Source organism: Saccopteryx leptura, chromosome 9 (assembly GCF_036850995.1).
Source record: "Saccopteryx leptura isolate mSacLep1 chromosome 9, mSacLep1_pri_phased_curated, whole genome shotgun sequence".
In the NCBI taxonomy this organism is placed as follows: domain Eukaryota; kingdom Metazoa; phylum Chordata; class Mammalia; order Chiroptera; family Emballonuridae; genus Saccopteryx; species Saccopteryx leptura.
The window spans coordinates 24,247,088-24,264,305 of record NC_089511.1 but is presented as its reverse complement, the minus strand read 5'-3'; the positions used below and the strand labels follow the sequence as shown (position 1 = coordinate 24,264,305).

The 17,218-nt window shown below is 39.5% G+C and overlaps 1 protein-coding gene across 2 annotated transcripts in view; it reads left to right on the top strand.

The window, feature by feature from the left end:
* Positions 1–17,218, top strand: part of RFWD3 (ring finger and WD repeat domain 3) — a 43,895-nt gene that overhangs the window by 9,668 nt on the left and 17,009 nt on the right. The window contains exons 3-8 of one of the 2 annotated variants that reach the window (XM_066349422.1): positions 2,200–2,393; positions 6,662–6,732; positions 8,200–8,391; positions 8,488–8,579; positions 13,992–14,106; positions 14,567–14,795. In XM_066349422.1, the coding sequence (XP_066205519.1) occupies positions 2,200–2,393; positions 6,662–6,732; positions 8,200–8,391; positions 8,488–8,579; positions 13,992–14,106; positions 14,567–14,795 (893 nt within the window). Of the gene's footprint in view, positions 1–2,199; positions 2,394–6,661; positions 6,733–8,196; positions 8,392–8,487; positions 8,580–13,991; positions 14,107–14,566; positions 14,796–17,218 lie in introns of both variants that reach the window. The other variant, XM_066349421.1, reaches the window with a different exon arrangement.

Genomic DNA, 17,218 nt, shown 5'->3' with positions numbered 1-17,218 from the left:
AAAAAAAAATCTGAATAAACCAATAACAAATCAAATTAGTAATTAAAAAATATTTCCACAAAGAGCCCAGAACTAGATGGTGACCATGGTGAATTCTACCAAACATTTTAAAACAAAAATAATAGCAGTACTTCATAAACTTTTCTAAAAAATAGAAGTGGGAACACATTCCAACTGATCATCTCAGGCCATTATTACCCAAAACCATACAAAGACATTACAAGATAACTAGAGACCACTATCCTTTATGAATCTAGATGCAAGAATACTCAATAAAATACTACCAAATTGAATTCAACAACATATAGAAAGGATTATGTACCATAACCAAATAGGATTTGTTTCAGGAAAGTAAAATGGATTCGACATACAGAAAAAAATTAGCAATATGTACCATATTAATACAATAAAGGGGAGGAAATGAACATTTCAACTGATGCAGAAATACCATTTGACAAAACCCCTTCATGATGATAAAAAGAAATATTCAACAAACTAGGAATGGAAGGGAACTTCCTCACCCTGTACAGGGCATCATGAAAAACTCACAGCTAACATACTAAGGACAAAGACTGAAAACTTTACCCCTAATACAGAAACAAAGCAAGGATGTCTGCTTTTGCCACTTCCTCTATTTGCCATTGTATTGGAGGTTTCAGCCAGGCCAATCAGATAAAAGAGAGATAGAAGGCATTTCAATTAGGAAGAAATAATAGTAACTATTTGCAGGTGACATAATCCTTGTATTTATCAAGTTTTGAAAAAGCCAGGCCCAAGAGGCCACATTTGATCCCATTCATGAAATGTCCAGTATAGACAAATCTATAGAGACAAAGTAAATTAGTGGTGTTAGGGGATGGGGGAAAGAGGGAGAGAAGGGTAGGGTTCATTTTAGGTGTGGTGAAGATGTTTTGGCATAAAGTGATTATGGTTGCATAACCTTGTGGTTGTGCAAAACACTGAATTGTACACTTTGAATCAGAAAGGATTCATCCACTACATCTCCTTTTAATTCACTTTATTTTAAAAGGATGAATCTTCTATTGAATTGGATACCAGATGTTTACTTTGTTCCATTTAATCATCTATTTTTTAATAGAAAGCCCTGGTTTGCCATAAATGTTAGTTTTCCTATAAGAAAACAAAATTTTTCTTTGTTGTTGCTGGCTTGAGCAAGGAGTCACTTGCTCTGCTGCAACCTCTCCTCCCGACATCCCCTCACCCCCCGTCAAGGCACATATGAGAAAGCAATCAATGAACAATTAAGGTGCTATAATGAAGAGTTGAAGCTTCTCATCTCTTTCCCTTCCTGTCTGTCTGTCCCTATCTGTCTCTCTCGTCTGTCACAAAAAATAATAATAATTTTCTTTGTGAATGATCTCCAACAATGTTTCTGGTAATGTCATATAAACAGTTATTAAAACAAAGTAGGTCACCTTTCAGTAACACTTTGACTATTAGTTCAGTAATATGTTCCAAGGTTCAGAATACCTTTTTGGTTTTTAATATTGAGTGTCATTAATTCTGGGTTATAAATTGAATATGGTTTGTTACCTTGGAAATGAGGGAAACTGGGAAATAGTAGTGGTTATAGTTAAAACTCAGCTAGTCAGAATTATTAGAATGTTAAATCTGTTCCCAACTCTCCTCGTCTTGAGTTCTTTTTTGCTATCATGCTGTTTTTGACCTTAACTTTATATTAAACTTCAAAGGAAAAATAATGTCTTAAATTAAGAGGTGAAACAGTGAAGACTGAAGCCAGACTTCGTACTGTATCCCAAAAGACCTTGGTCTTCCTAGCTGCAGTAGCAGAATCCCATGAGACCATATTTAACCAAGAGGACCCATTTTCTTCTTGCCCACTTTCTTTCCAACCCCTTTATACTAACAGACAGATTGCTAAGTTGTGTCCTTTAAAACATATGGATACATGCCCAAAGGCCAATAAAGTAAAAATTAGCTTTCAGCAGAAAGGTCAAGCTCCAAGGTAGACCTTTTTCTACTGTTGAGTAGAAAAGAGAGTATACATACCAGCCAACATCTGCCTAAATCTACTATTCCTGCTTCAGTGCTCAAAGGCAGCATTTAATGGTCTGGAGATGGGTTGAAATGACTAGGATTTACTTCCAGATTACCCTGGGTTGTTTTTGTGGTGTTATTCCATTGTACTATAATACTGTTGTCTTTCTCCATAAATAGGTCCAGAGCGCCAATGGATGCTTACTTAGTACTGAGCAGGAGTCAGCTTCATTTGCCAACTACCTCTCATGATTCAGGGGCTAGCAATCCTGTCTCTGAAGACGTGCAGGTATCAAGCAGTTCTGATTCTGACACTGATGTGGAGGATGGAGAGGTTGTCCAGGCAGAGGAACCTGGAGCTGTCATTACAGAAGGTGAGTGTTTTATCCAGGTTTGAATTCACAAGGCTAACTTCTAGAAGCTTAGATTCCAAAAGGCTAGGAACTCTAGATACATGTTTTAATACCTTCCCTTTTCCCCCCAAAATGTTATAGATTACTGCTTTATATTATAGTTTTCACTGGCCATAATTATATAGAGAGAATTTGCTGACTTGCAGTATTGTATGATTTGGGACCCAGTGAATCATTTACTTGGTAATGACATTTTACATTCCCCTTTATTTTCTTGGACATTTGAGAAGGAAGTAGATTTATTTTGTTTAAAGAAAAGCTTTTGTAAATTCAGCACCCTCTCTAGTCTTCCACTTTTTAAGTCCTAGTATAATGTTATGTATTGTGCAAGTGGAATTTATTTAACAGTTGGTGGGCAGAGACCCCTAAAGTGTATGTCCTGCTTACATTAAAAATCTTCTGATACCCCAGACTGTGGGCTTTTCCCACTAAGTGGAACCAGGCCTTTTCGAGAAATGACTTTCCAGGTCCAGGATAGGAAATCTAAAAGATGAGCCTAGGCATTTATTAGGCTAGAAAGCAGGGAAACCATCTAAGTCTCATGGAGTTACATCAGTAAACACAGGAGCAACCCAGAAAGGGCTCTTAGTGACCTAAGATGGGATAGTTAGAGCATCAAAAAGAATAGTGAGTGTGTACTTGGATTATAGATTGAAATAATGTCGATATAAATCAAATCTATGAAAATCTGTAAATTCATATTTATACATTTTTAAAAACCTGTTTATCAAACATTGTAATTTATTAGAGCTGTTAACTTATTACTCTGAAAGCTGGAAAATCAAATAGTTGAACAAAGAAGATTTTGGGGTTTGTTTGTATTTTTTTAAGACTTTTTTTTTTTAATGTTCAAAGCTTATTTATTTATTTATTTATTTATTTATTTTGTGACAGAGTCAGAGAGAAGGACAGATAGGGACAGACAGACAGGAAGAGAGAGAGATGAGAAACATCAATTCTTTGTTGTGGCTCCTTAGTTGTTCATTGATTGCTTTCTCATATGTGCCTTGACTAGGGGGCTACAGCAGAGTGAGTGACTTCTTGCTCGAGCCAGTGACCTTGGGCTCAAGTTTGTTAGCCTTGCTCAAACCAGATGAGCCTGTGCTCAAGCTGGCGACCTCGGGGTCTTGAACCTGGGTCCTCCGCGTCCCAGTCCGACGCTCTATCCACTGCGCCACTGCCTGGTCAGTCTAAGCCTTTTTTTTTTTTTTTTTAGAATAGTTTAAGGTTCACAACAAACTGGAAAGTAAGATACCGAGATTTCTCATACAACCTCTGTCCCCACACACACATTACCTGCCTCTCACTCACCAGAATGGTGCGTTTGTTACATATTGTCATCACTAGAAATCTATAGTTTACTTATGGTTCACTCTTGGTGTTATATGTTCTATGGGTTTGGACAACCAGCATCATAATTTGCAGAGCATTTTCACTGCCCTAAAAATGCTCTGTGCTCTGCCTATTTATCCCTCCTACCCACTCCCAAGGCATTTTTTTTTCTTTTTTTTGTATTTTTTTTTTCTGAAGCTGGAAACGGGGAGAGACAGTCAGACAGACTCCCGCATGCACCCGACCGGGATCCACCCGGCACGCCCACCAGGGGCGCGCTCTGCCCACCAGGGGGCGATGCTCTGCCGCGACCAGAGCCACTCTAGCGCCTGGGGCAGAGGCCAAGAAGCCATCCCCAGCGCCCGGGCCATCTTTGCTCCAATGGAGCCTTGGCTGTGGGAGGGGAAGGGAGAGACAGAGAGGAAGCGGGGGGGGGGGGGGGGGGGAGGGTGAGTGGAGAAGCAAATGGGCACCTCTCCTATGTCTATGTGCCCCGGCCGGGAATCGAACCCGGGTCCCCCGCATGCCAGGCCGACACTCTACCGCTGAGCCAACCGGCCAGGGCCCCAAGGCATTTTTTTAAGTAGAAGAATTCCAGATAATGGGGCAGAAATGATAGGGGAAAAATCATTTTGTGACTCATAATGAAATAATGTATCTAGGCAAAGATCATCAATGGATCCTAAAATCATTAGGCTGAAAGGTTAGTAGAATTCTTTTTAATAAAGGGACCAGGCTGATACCTCCAGACCTTATGTGTCTCTTAATGTACTACTATAATCAGAAGTATCCACACCACTTAGGAAGTACTTTTGCAGAAAAACAAAACACAGAACAAACAAATTGAATCTATTTAAGACTCTAGATATAATTACTAGTTTGCATAATTTACAGGAAGGAAGTAGAGGAATATAGTAAAAAATATCTCAAAAGATGCAGTCACTCAAATCTAAAATATAGGATTTTGGAACATCTAGAGAAATACCTAAAAGTATAAGGAAATTCTAGTTTTTTTAAGGGGTAAATCTCAAATCATTGGGGAAAAGAGACTTTAAATTTGTATTGTTAAAACTGGATAACTAACTGAAAACAATTAAATTGGATTTATTCCTTATTCTATGAACCAGGATATAATAAGTGGATCAGAGATCTAATTTGAAAAAATGAAACTATTTTGGTATTGGAAGAATGCATGAGTGATAAAACCGAATAGTAAAGAGTACTTCAAAATCTAGAAGCAAAGTAAGAAAATGACATGCCTGACTGACTGGTGGTGGCGCAGTAAGGCCTGGAACACCGATATCTCTAGTTCGAAGCCCTGAGGTTGTTCTCTCTGAGCATGGGAATCATCCACACTATCCTAAATCTCGCCAGTTTGAGCCTAAAGGTCACTGGCATGAAAAGCCCACGGGTGTGAGCTTGAGCAAGGGGACATTCGTACAGCCCTGGTCAAGGCAGATACAAGAAGTTTAATGTGTAACTAAGGTGAGAGCAATTATGGGTTGATGCTTCTCACTCTCTTTCTCCCTTCCTGTCTTTCTCTCACGCTCTCAAAAAAAAAAAAATAATAATAATAAATAAATAAATAATAAAAGGGTGGGGGAAATTACATAAAAATTTGAGCCTCAAAAAGAAAAATGAGCCCTGGCCGGTTGGCTCAGTGGTAGAGCGTCGGCCTGGCGTGCAGAGGTCCCGGGTTCGATTCCCGGCCAGGGTACACAGGAGAAGCGCCCATCTGCTTCTCCACCCCTCCCCCTCTCCTTCCTGTCTCTTCCCCTCCCGCAGCCGAGGCTCCATTGGAGCAAGGATAGCCTGGGCGCTGGGGATGGCTCCTTGGCCTCTGCCCCAGGCGCTAGAGTGGCTCTGGTCGCGGCAGAGCGACGCCCCGGAGGGGCAGAGCGTCGCCCCCCTGGTGGGCGTGCCGGGTGGATCCCGGTCAGGCACATGCGGGAGTCTGTCTGACTGTCTCTCCCCGTTTCCAGCTTCAGAAAAATACAAAAAAAATAAATAAATAAGAAAGAAAAATGACTAGCTTGGCCTGTGCTGGTGCAGTTGATAAAGCATTGACCGGGAATGCTGAGGTTGCTGGTTCTAGACCCTGGGCTTGCCTGGTCAAGACACGTATATCAAGCAATGTGTCTTGACCAGGCATATGCTACAATCAGAAGTGTATAATCTTAAGAAGTATTTGCTATCCCTCCTCTTCCCAAAAAACAGTTGAATCTACTGAAGCCTCTAGATGTAACTGCCAGTTTATAGGAAATGTAGATGATAGAGCAACTCTGCAAGCGATACCACAAGGAAGCAGTCAGATCCAGGATGTAGGACTTTTAATAAAACAAATGACAAAATCCCCCCAACAAATCAGTGCCCGAGATAAACATGGGTAAAGGAAAAAGACTTAAGAGACATAACAGTCAAGGTTATTGTGGAGACCTTGTTTAGATTCTGATTGGAATAAATCTTCTGTAAAGAGTAACTTTAACACAACTGGGAAAATTTGAAGTGAACTGGGTGCCTAAGTATTAGATAGTATTAGAGGATTATTGTTCATTTTATAAAATATTAGGTATAATAGTAGTGTTTATGTAAAAATAAATCCTTATCAGTTAATGTTACAAGTTTTTACAAGTGAAAATGCTATTTTAGGGTTTGAAATGGGGTGATGGGTACCTTGGGTGAGTTATACTATTCTGTCTACTTTCATGTGTTTGAAATTATCTAAAATAAGTGGGGGGAAAAACTTACTGATGCTACTTGGGGAAATTGTCATCCCTTTTACAGTATCACTACCAATTAGTGGTGAATGAGTCAGGTTCTGCTAGCCTCTGATACCTTACAACTTGTGTCTTCTTTTGTAATTGCCTATCCTGTCATTTCTGGAAACAACTTCACAGAACAATCAGAAAGTATTTCATCAGAGCAAGAAGTTACATGTATTGGTGGAAGAGAGACTCTCCTCAAGCAGGTAATATGAATGAACATCCTTTTAAATGAAAGGTTTGGATTTTCATTTTAAAAGGAGGCTGCAGGCTAAAATGGAAAACTTTGTAGGCTTTGTAGGCAGGAGGTCTAGGAGTCCGATCTTGTCAAAATTAGTCATTTGTGTGACTTCTTTCTCTTAGGTTTAAAAAGGTTGGGGGTTGGGGGGGAGTGAGAATAACTTGTCCTGTCTTTAACTAATAACGTTAAATGTCAACTAAAATAGTACATATGAATGTAGTTTATGAACTCGCTGACAGAATGTGATTGCTATGTGATAAATATTTTTTATTTACAAAAATAACATACTGTTGTCCTTAATATGAAAATTATTTACATTAATTGTGGACTCTGCCAATCCCAAAACATTTATCTACTTTTTTGCAAGTTTCTACATGGTCCTCCTGTTTTTATTTCTTCCCTCTAGAAAAATTTTATGTACCTGTAAATTTATGTGTATAAATGTTCTATTTTTAAACTTATACAAATGGGATTATATTATACCTTGTTTAATATATTATTATACCTTGTTTATTCCTTTTCCCTCTGACTTAACTACATTTTGGAGAGCTTCCTATTATCAGTACATTAAGTTTAATCTCATTTTTATTAATAGCTTAAAAATAGCATTTCATCATATAAATAAAATTTTCGTTACCTCTTGTCATGTATGCTATGGTCGTTCCCCTTTCTTTTTCATTTTTTCCTAATATAAATTGTGGCACACTGAGCGTCCTTGTACAAATAAATATGTTGGCAAATTTTGTGCCTTTCTTCATAGTATATATTCCTAGCAGAGAGATTGCTATGTCAAAGGAGAGATATGTATTTTAGTTTTAATAGATATGTCAGACTGCCCTCTGTAAAATTTGTGCTGCTTTCTGCTTGCAACAACAGTATGTAAGCATACCTGTTTCTCCCTCACTCTCATCAGACATCAATTTATACCAACTAATAGATGAAAAATGGCATCTTTAATTTGCATTTATTTACTTATAAGAACAATTATTGACCATTTGTATTTTTTTGTAAGCTGTTTATATTTGTTTTTGTGGTATTTTTCTTTGATTCACATGAGCCAAGTATTTTATAGCTACTTGAGTTGATTATGAACTGAATTTTAGATGAGTAACAAACCTGCTGTTCCCTGTTGTTAGTTGACTGGGTAACTGCTAGTTTTATTATATATCTTAAAGATAGCTCTTTTTCTTCATTTGAATGAAAAAAAATCTAAGCGTTTCATAAGATCAAACAGCAGTAATATTTTCATAGCTTGTATTACATTTGACTGGATTGCGTTCTAGAAAGAATGACAAGTGATTTATAGGTGTTAATAGTTTTTCTATACTGTTTTTGTATCATTTTTATGAGGTTTTGTTAATTTGGTAGTTATGAGTCCTCTTCAAGACTGATTTTGCATTTTCTCTAATGTGTTCTGGTTTCCATCCAGCAGTCTCCCCAGAAGTCCAGCTCTCCTGTACCTTCAGCTCCTACGAATGAGGAAGAAGGGGACACTTGTACAATATGTTTAGAGCAATGGACAAATGCTGGGGACCACAGGCTTTCTGCATTACGCTGTGGGCACCTCTTTGGGTTTAGTTGCATTTCTAAGTGGCTCAAAGGACCAACACGAAAATGTCCCCAGGTAAGGGCTGTACATAGGGACTGCGCATATGCACAGTCATGTTAAGTCAGGAGGATTCCTAGACGCCTACTAATTGTATCCTATTGGGCTTTTTAGTGCAACAAGAAAGCCAAGCACAGTGACATTGTTGTACTTTATGCCCGAACCCTGAGAGCTTTGGACACTAGTGAACATGAGCGCATGAAAAGGTAGGTAGAAAGAGTTTGCCTAGCTGGAAAAGGATATATGGGTCACTCTTTGTGTAGTTCTGAGGCTTTACTTGGTCTGTGACTGAGGATCTCTAGAGATTGCTATCTCTCTCATATTGTGACTTACTATATATATCCAATCATCTTCTGGAAGAAGTCTGCCTGGTTTATTCTCCAGACAGCATTAAAAATGGGAATCTGGGGTAACAAATAATTGTAATTTCAGTTATGACTGAGTTAAACTTCAGTGGATTTCTCAGTTACAAGTCAGTGCAATCGTTTTCCATTGTAGTTTGCCGGTTTAAATTCTGTTGTAATGTCCGGAGTACTCACCAGTGTTGCAGAAAGACATGAAAGAAAGAAGGGCAACAGGAGGAGGACTGCCACTTGTTCTTTCTATGTGCTCAGCACCTCTCATGAGCCTCTATTTACAGAGCCTGAGTGTTGTGTGCTGATTGGAACAAGTAGGTTCAGAAGGAATGGAGCAGCACTGATTCTTGGCCTTTTGACTACTAAGGTTAAGTATTGAAGGAATGTGCTTTCTTCTGTAGAAGCACTTGAGGCTTTCCCATGAAATTGGAATTGGCTTTAAGACTTAAGCCTTCGGGCCTGACTAGGTGGTGGCGCAGTGGATAGAGCGTCAGACTGGGACATGGAGGACCCAGATTCGAAACCCTGAGGTCACCGGCTTGAGTGTGGGATCATAGACATGACCCCATGGTGCTGACTTGAAGCCCAAGGTCGCTGGCTTGAGCAAGGGGTCACTCGCTCTGCTGCAACCCCCCTCCCAAGCACATTTGAGAAAGCAGTCAGTAAACAACTAAGGACACTAAAGAGCCACAACAAAGAAATTATGCTTCTTATCTCTCTCCCTTCCTGTCTGTCCCTATCTGTCCCTCTCTCTGTCTCTGTCACACACACACACAAAAAGACTATAAGCCTTTGGTAAGTATGACCTGGGGAGATCAAGACCACGGTGTTTTAAGCCCTCCTAAAATCAGAAGTTATTTTTTTTTACAGAGAAAAAGAGAGAGTCAGAGATAGGGACAGACAGACAGAAACAGGGAGATGAGAAGCATCAATCATCAGTTTTTCGATGCGACACCTTGTTCATGGATTCCTTTCTCATGTGCCTTGACCGCGAGCCTTCAGCAGGCCGAGTAACCCCTTGCTTGAGCTAGGGACCTTGGGTCCAAGCTGGTGAGCTTTGCTCAAGCCAGATGAGCCTGTGCTCAAGCTAGCGACCTTGGGGTCTCGAGCCTGGATCCTCTGCATCCCAATCCGACGCTCTATCCACTGCGCCACCGCCTGGCCAGGCTAAAGTCAGATGTTCTGAGAAACCTATAGCCCTACTTTAATAACTTACACCTGGCCTGGGCAACCAGAAAAGATATTGTGGGGCTTTTGTTGTAGCCTGTCCAGCTTCTAACCTAAGGATTAAATTTACTCATTTACCGCCTGCCTCTGCTGCTAAATACTATGAAAACTGAACCCAAGATTCCCGTCTCATACTCTCTGTAAGCCAGTTCGTGGCCATCTGAAACACTTTCCAAGTCTTAGACTCCTCTTCGCTAGAATATCTGGCCAAGAAGCTCAGTTAGAGCATTGTCCCAGTATGCCAAGGTTGCAGATTTGATCCCAATCAGGGCATATACAGGAATCAACCAGTGAATGCATAAATGAGTAGAACAACAATTCTCTGTCTCTCCCTCCTCCTCTTCCTCCTCTCTTCTCTCTCTCTCTCTTTCTCCCTCTCCACTCCCCTACTCCCCCCTTTTTTCCTCTCCCTCCTCTCCTTGCCCCTCACCCCATTCCTCATGCTCTCTAAAATAAAATAAAGAAATTTAAAAAACAGGATCTGGCCTGACCAGGCAGTGGCGCAGTAGATAGAGCGTCGGACTGGGATGCAGAAGACCTAGTTCGAGACCCTGAGGTCGCCAGCTTGAGCATGGGCTCATCTGGTTTGAGCAAAAGCTCACCAGCTTGGACCCAAGGTCGCTGGCTCGAGCAAGGGATTACTCGGTCTGCTGAAGGCCCATGGTCAAGGCACATATGAGAAAGCAGTCAATGAACAACTAAGGTGCTGCAACGAATTGATGCTTCTCATCTCTCTGTTCCTGTCTGTCTGTCCCTCTCTCTGTCTCTTTCTCTGTCTTTGTCACATACACACACAAAAACAAACAGGATCTGGCACATTACTTAAATGATGCCATTTTTGCTGATGGTGTTCCTAAACTCCGCTACAATAGCACTCTATACAAAAGACTCACAAGTGAAGCTTTGCACATATAGTGCAGTGTAAGAAATCAGGATTTTGGCCTGACCTGTGGTGGCGCAGTGGATAAAGCGTCGACCTGGAATGCTGAGGTCGCCGGTTCAAAACTCTGGGCTTGCCTGGTCAAGGCACATATGGGAGTTGATGCTTCCTGCTCCTCCCTCCTCCTTCTCTCTCTCTCTCTCTCTCTCTCTCTCTCTCATTCTCCTTTCTAAAAATTAATAAAAAAATTAAAGCAAAGAATTAAAAAAAAAAAAATCTTTAAAAAAAAAAAAGAAGAAATCAGGATTTTGGAAGCCCAAGAACAATTGCTAATAGCTGTACTTAAAATATGCTTTAAGAATATTAAAGAATAGAGATACCACTGAGAGACTTCAGGGAAATGGGTTCTCTGATGCACTACTTCTAACAAAGTACACATGCACACTATTTATTTGTTTATTTATTTATTTTTACTTTTTTTTTTTTACAGGGACAGAGAGTCAGAGAGAGGGATAGATAGGGACAGACAGACAGGAACGGAGAGAGATGAGAAGCATCAATCATCAGTTTTTTGTTTTAACACTTTAGTTGTTCATTGATTGCTTTCTCATATGTGCCTTGACTGTGGGCCTTCAGCAGACCGAGTAACCCCTTGCTTGAGCTAGCGACCTTGGGTCTAAACTGGTGAGCTTTTTTTTTTTTAATTTATATCTTTTTTGTTTTGCTCAAGCCAGATGAGCCCGCGCTCAAGCTGGCAACCTCGGGGTGTCGAACCTGGGTCCTCGGCATCCCAGTCCAATGCTCTATTGACTGCGCCACCACCTGGTCAGGCCACATGCACACCATTTAGAGAAGCCCTTCGCAGCATGCTTCTACAACCTTTATTTATTTATTTACTTATTTATCTATTTTTATTTGTTTTCAAGAGAGAGGCAGGGGCGGGGGGAGAGAGACAAGAACATGGAGTTGCTCCTGTATGTGCCCTAACTGAGGAGTCAAACTGGCAACCTCTGTGCTTGGGATGGTGCTGCCAGGGCTTAATTTTTATTGATTTTTAGAGAGAGAGGAAGGAGGAAGCGAAGCATTTATTTGTTCATTTTTTCCACTCAGGCGTGCTTTCTTTTGTTGCTTCCCATGTGTACCCTGCCCAGGGATCAAACCCACACCTTGTTTTAGGACGATTCTCTTAACTGAGTTAACTGGGTAGGGCCTGCTTCACAACCTCTAAAAGTAATTCTACTTCAGGCATTTATTTTAAAGAAATAATCAAGGATGTATGGAAAGATTTACTTGAATCTTTTTATTTAGCATTGGTAATCCAAGAGAATTAATTGGTTGAGTAATTTCTGGAATATCTATGTGATGGAATATTGTACATTCATTAAAACTACTGTTGAAGTGCACATAATATATATGTTGTCATGTGAAAGCACTTTTTTTTTTTTTTAACAGAGAGAGAGACAGGGACAGACAGACAGGAACAGAAAGATGAGAAGCATCAATCATTAATTTTTCGTTGCGCATTGCACCACCTTAGTTCATTGATTGCTTTCTCATATGTGCCTTGAACGCGGGCCTTCAGCAGACCAAGTAACCCCTTGTTGGAGCCAGAGACCTTGGGTCCAAGCTGGTGAGCTTTTACTCAAACCAGATGAGCCTGCACTCAAGCTGGTGACCTCAGGGTCTCGAACCTGGGTCCTCAGCATCCTAGTCCGACGCTCTATTCACTGCGCCACCGCCTGGTCTGGTGAAAGCACATTATTAATGTGATTATATGTGAACTAGCAAAAGAAAAGTAGTTACTGAGGACTGGTAATACGGATGGTCTTAATTTTCTTTGTTTTTTCTCATATGCTCTAACAAATACATACTTTGTAGCATTTTAAAATTTTAGTTGTATTATAGATACAATAGAAACTGTGAACTAAATTCTCTTTAATTCCATCTCTTTATCCAGAGGATCTATGTATATTGTGAATCAGGATATTTTTACACTTTATGCAGGTGTTACTGGATTATAATATTTTCCTTCTGTAGCTTCATTTTTTTCAAAAAGTTTTTGCTTTTGTTCAGGGCATTTAGCTCTAGTTTATTCATTTCAATTTCTGAATAATATTCTAGTTCTCTAATTAGAATTTACTTATGTATATTTTTTGCTGATGGACAGTTAAGGTGGTTTTCAATTTTTGTAAATATAAGTCTTAATTTTTTTTGAGTCTTTCCAGCATTAACATGATATAATATCCTTTTAGTTACTTAATGTTTTCTTGGTTCTTTTACAAGTGTACTTTGCTTCATAAAGTTCTTACATATCCTTTAACTTTCTTCCTAGGTTGCTGTTATGAATGAATTTTTTTTTTTTGTTAACTTACTAATCACTTATAGGGTGTTTGGGGAATGTGATGAATCTAATTTTCTTGATCTTGAACCAAGAGCCTTTCTGAACTCTAGCAGTTTTTTAAGTTCTCCAATTTTCCATGAGGTAAATGGGGCAGCTTTATTCCTTTACAGTTTTTTTTCCTATAATGTCTCCAAGTGAAAATCTCTATTTTACATTTCATATTTTCAAATTGTCTTCAGGTACATGCAGATTTATGATTTTTATTCTTGGTGAATGTGCCCTTTCATTATGCATTGTTTCTCTTGATGCTTATTCATGCTTTTTAATTCTAATCATTCTTTTGTTAGCATTTTCCTGTTAAATACTTCCTATGTTTTTAACTTCGCGCTTTTCTTGTAGTATTATTTGAGTATCTGATGAACAACTGGTAACTTGTTATATTCTTTTAATCGAATAGATAACCTTAGTTTTTTAACGTGTCATTTTAATTTTATTTTTTTATAATTTGGCCCTACCTTAAATAGTGAGCCTAGCTCTGATTTCTCATTTTGCATTTTTAGTCCCCATTGCTTACGGAACTATACTCCTGGTCACCCCTTCTTTAACACCAAAGTCTAGTAGGCTTATGAGTTGCGCCCTGCATGCTACAGTTCTGTATTGTTTCTAGACATGAGATATTTTTCTTGTTATATTTTATTCACTGTCATGACATTTGCAGCAAAGTGTATCATGCCATGAACTTACTATGTCATCTTGATGGGAAGTCTTCTGTGGCCTTTCTAATCCCTACCTGTTGCTGGCTTTCCCCTTCTAGTTTCTTACTACAAGAGCAGATGCTAAGGAAGGAGACCGAGTTAGAAATGGCACAGTGCCGGCTCCGACTCCAAGTCCTCACTGAGGATTGCACTAAGCTTCATAATCGTGTCCAGGTACGTTTGCCCTTTCTAATTCAAGGAACTTTTGGGGTAGGAATTGGAAAGGAATTTAAAATTACTAAAGTTCATCTCAGATACAAATAGGATTTATCAAGCAAGTAAACAGCACTATTTCTGGGTAGGGTATTTGTTTAAAGCTTGTATGCTTTATGGTGAATTCTACTGGAGTTTTTTAAAAATTAAACTAGAAAATTCAAAACTTAAGTCATTTCACCTTCCTGAGTCTACAAATAAAATGAAGGTTTTAAACAAAAATGACTTTTAACCCTCCTGTTTATGATTCTCTGTTCTCCTTATTTTATTTACTTGTTGGAATACTGTAAAAACTGCAGCAGTTCTATAGGATTTGTGTTAATTTTTTATGTAATGGATAATAAAACTTGTATTCAAGCAATTTTTTATGAGGGGAATAACAAACGAAAAGCTTCACATTTATAAAATCGTTTTCGTTTAGGACTTGCAAAAACTTATTCTGCAACATCGGGATCAGCTGTTACGGAATCCCAGGGGCGCTCAAGCAGATTTCCTAAGCGGCTTGCCTTCCAGCCAGGTTAAGCACAAGTATTATTTCCAAAAGACCTTCCCAGTGTCTCAGAGTGGAAGCTGCCGAATTATGACATATTGTGATGCTCTGAGCTGCCTGGCGGTGTCACAACCTTCTCCTCAGGCCACCATCCTTCCAGGTGAACAGTCTAGAACCTCAGCTTTAGTGTTCATTATTGGACTCCCATTTATGTCTCTTCTCCCTTTTTGGAGAATCTAGGACTCACTTGTAGGTAAACATTGTCCACAGCCCACCAAATAATCTTTTCTTAGTAAATTTTCTGTTCATGCAGATTCTTCAGGGTGCTAAAAATATCTTTACTGTGTGTTTACTTCATTCTGTAAATTTATTCACCAAGAGGGTAGGAATACTGAAAACCCATTATAAAATAAAAGAAGATGAGGTACTTGGAAATGTGTGTTGCTGGTGTAGTCCCAAGAAGGATTATATGTCACACTGAAGTTACAGATTCATTTTAGACTGGAAATATTTGGGGGAAAAACACTACCCTGAGGGCTAATTCAAATTAAAATTTAATAATTATTTTTAGGAGTGTTCCAATTCCAATAAAATAATTTGGGAATACATTATAATTTTATTAATACTTGACTAATTTTTTCATATTTTGTGCTTTTTAAGTTTAATTTTACAATATCTTAAGGTTCACAGGTAAATCTCACATGTCCAATTAAGTCATTCCTAAATGTTTCTTTCTTCTGTCTTTAGCATATGATTCTTATCAACTGTCAGGTCTCTTTGCTTCAGCCTGATATCTTCTGTCTCCCCACTTACAAGTTTCATCAAATGCTTCAAAACTATGTCCCAAAACTTGGGTATATACAGGATAAGGAGTGGGATTCCTACATTTTCTTTTAATTTATTTATTTATTTTATTCACTGATATTAGCTATGAGTTGAGAGGCTGTCAGGATGCTTCAATTGAGGGGTCATTAAAAGGATTGTTTATAGTATATTCCATCCAGACTTTTCATTAAAAGATATATCATAAATTAAAACTTTCCCCATATGTTGAGGAAATACTAATTGTTCTCCAAATTAGGTATAATCTCTTTTATCTTTTTTTTTTTTAATTTTATTTATTTATTTTTTACAGAGACAGAGAGTAAGTCAGAGAGAGGGATAGACAGGGACAGACAGACAGGAACAGAGAGAGATGAGAAGCATCAATCGAAGTTTTTCATTGTGCGTTGCAACACCTTAGTTGTTCATTGATTGCTCTCTCATACATGCCCCGACCGTGGGCCTTCAGCAGACCGAGTAACCCCCTTGCTGGAGCCAGCAACCTTGGGTCCAAGCTGGCGAGTTTTTGCTCAAACCAGATGAGCCCGCGCTCAAGCTGGCAACCTCGGAGTCTCGAACCTGGGTCCTCTGCATCCCAGTCTGACGCTCCATCCACTGCACCACCGCCTAGTCAGGCAATCTCTTTTTTCTTGCTGCATCTATTCCACTCTATAGAAGTAGCTTTGCTTACCTTTTTTTTTTTTAATTTTATTGATTGATTGGTTGATTTGTGCATTCATTGATTGATTCTTGTATGTGCTCTGACCAGGGGTTGAACCCACAACCATGACATATTGGGATGATGTTCTTAACCAGGGGTCCCCAAACTTTTTACACAGGGGACCAGTTCACTGTCCTTCAGACAGTTGGAGGGCTGGACTATAAAAAAACTATGGCCTGACCTGTGGTGGTGCAGTGGATAAAGGTCGACCTGGAACACTGAGGTCACCGGTTCAAAACCCTAGGATTGCCCAGTCAAGGCACATATGGAAGTTGAAGCTTCCTGCTTCTCCCGCTCTTCTCTCTCTCTCTCTCTCTCTCTCTCTCTCCTCTAAAATGAATATAAATAAAAATAATTTTTAAAAAAATGAACAAATTCCTTTGCACACTGCACATATTTTAAAGTAAAAAAAAAGGGTGAACAAATACAATATTAAAAATAAAGAACAAGTAAATTTAAATCAACAAACTGACCAGTATTTCAGTGGGAACTATGGCTGCTTTTGGCTAATGAGATGGTCAATGTGCTCCTCTCACTGACCACCAATGATAGAGCTGCCCCTACAGGAAGTGTTGTGGGGGCCAGATAAATGGCCTTGGGGCCGCATGTGGCCCGCGGGCCATAGTTTGGGGACCCCTGCTCTTAACCAGCTGAGCTACCTGGCTAGGGCTCTAGCTAGCGCTTCCTGATATCCTGCTGGTACTAACTTCTTGTTTCTCTTGATGATTCACTTGACAAGTATTCACTTTCCCTTGTTAACTTAAATCCTATACTTTCTCTGTTTGTCTTTCTGGTCTCCTAATTATCTTTTCAGGAGCAAATACAAAATTTTCTTTTTTTCTTAAGTGAGAAGCGGGAGACAGAGAAACAGACTCCTGCATGCATCCCAATTGGCAAGCCCCTTATGGGGCAATGCTGTGTCCATCTGGGGCTGTTGCTCCATTGCTTGGCAACCAAGCTATACATTAGTGCTTGAGGCGAGGCTATGGAGCTATCCTCAGTGCCCAGGGCCAACTTGCTCCAACCTAGCCATGGCTGCG